The following is a 1,474-nucleotide window of genomic DNA, read 5'->3' on the forward strand; positions in this document are numbered from 1 at the left end:
TAGAGCTTATTCTCTCTTAGGGTTTGCAGAGCAAGGTGGGGATGCTCCTTGTGGCTCGTCTCGTCAGGGAAATAGACGAGGATGTCGTCGATGAATACCACTATGAATTGATCCAGGAATGACTTGAATACTCTGTTCATCAGATCCATGAATGGTGCCGGCGCGTTTGTCAGACCGAAAAGCATCATTGTGAATTCATAATGCCCATATTTGGTTAGAAAGGCTGTTTTGGGGATATCTTCATCCCTGACCTTCAACTGGTGGTAACATGTTCTCAAATCCAGTTTAGAAAATATGGCGGCTCCTTTAAGCTGATCAAACAGATCGTCTATCCGTGGTAGATGGTACATGTTCTTGATTGTGATCTTGTTCATTTCTTTATATTCGATGCACAATCTCATACTCCCGTCTTTCTTCTTCACGAAGAGTGCTAGAGCTCCCCACAGGGACACACTCGGTCGAATATGCCTTTTATCGAGCAATTATTGGAGTTGTTCTTTCAGCTCCTTGAGCTTAGCTGGTGCCATTCTGTAAGGTGCCTTAGAGATTGGTGCATTACCGGGGACCAAGTTGATTTCAAAGTCAACTTCGCGGTTCGGGACTATCCAAGAGAGTTCTTCTGGAAAAACATCTGGGAACTCTCTCACTATCGGGATGTCCTTCAGTTTTAGCTCGACTTCTTCTTCTACTTCGCTGACCATTGCTAGATAAATGTCTTCTCCGGATTTCATGGCTCTCCAAGCTTGAGATGCGGAAAGCAGTGACTTCTGCTCCTTGGATTTACCATGATACACGACTTCCTCCTGATTTGGGGTTTGGACTTTGAATCTCTTTCCCCTAAAATCTACTATTGCATTGTTCCTAGCTAAACAATCCATTCCTAGGATGACGTCGAAATCGACCATGATCAATTTTATCAAGTCGGCGCTAAAAGTCTGATTACCAATACTGATTTTACAACCTCTGTAAATTTCGTGAGTTCAAATAGACCTACTTGTAAGTGTGGCTATTCGAAAGGGCTCATTTAGTTTCTCGGGCTTACATCCTAACTTTTTAGCAAATCTCTTAGACATAAAGGAATGTGTAGCACCATAGTCAAATAACGCATAAGCAGACACTTTTTGAATTAGAACAATACCTGACACGACTTCACTGGCGTCGTCTGCCTCTTCCTGAGTCATGGCAAAGACTCTGGTGTTAGGTTTGTCCTATTTTGGTTTACTAGGGCCGGCTCCCGCGTTCGGACCAGTTCCTTTGTTCGGCCCTGATGGTCGGTTGGCGGCGGTAGAACACTCTGCAATTCTGTGCCCTGATTTTCCACATCCAAAGCATACACCGCTGGCCCTTCGGCATTCCCCTGCGTGTTTGAAGCCGCATTTTGGGCATGGCTTGAGTCCTTGATAGTTAGTGGCTGGGGATTACCCTAAGGGAGGTCCACCTGACTGATTGAGCCTCTTGAACATCTGTCTTCCTT

At 45.0% G+C, this 1,474-nt stretch overlaps 1 protein-coding gene across 1 annotated transcript; it reads right to left on the minus strand.

Annotated features, from left to right (window-relative positions):
* Nucleotides 1–482: 482 nt before the first annotated feature.
* LOC142550685 (uncharacterized) lies at nucleotides 483–1,181 on the minus strand. The gene is made up of 2 exons (XM_075659760.1): nucleotides 995–1,181; nucleotides 483–880 (listed from the first exon to the last, which is right to left on the minus strand). The coding sequence occupies exons 1-2, from the start codon at nucleotides 1,179–1,181 to the stop codon at nucleotides 483–485; spliced, it is 585 nt and encodes a 194-aa protein (XP_075515875.1).
* Between the last annotated feature and the right edge of the window lie 293 nt (nucleotides 1,182–1,474).

The sequence above is a fragment of the Primulina tabacum genome, chromosome 7 (assembly GCF_025594145.1).
Source record: "Primulina tabacum isolate GXHZ01 chromosome 7, ASM2559414v2, whole genome shotgun sequence".
Taxonomy (NCBI): Eukaryota; Viridiplantae; Streptophyta; class Magnoliopsida; order Lamiales; family Gesneriaceae; genus Primulina; species Primulina tabacum.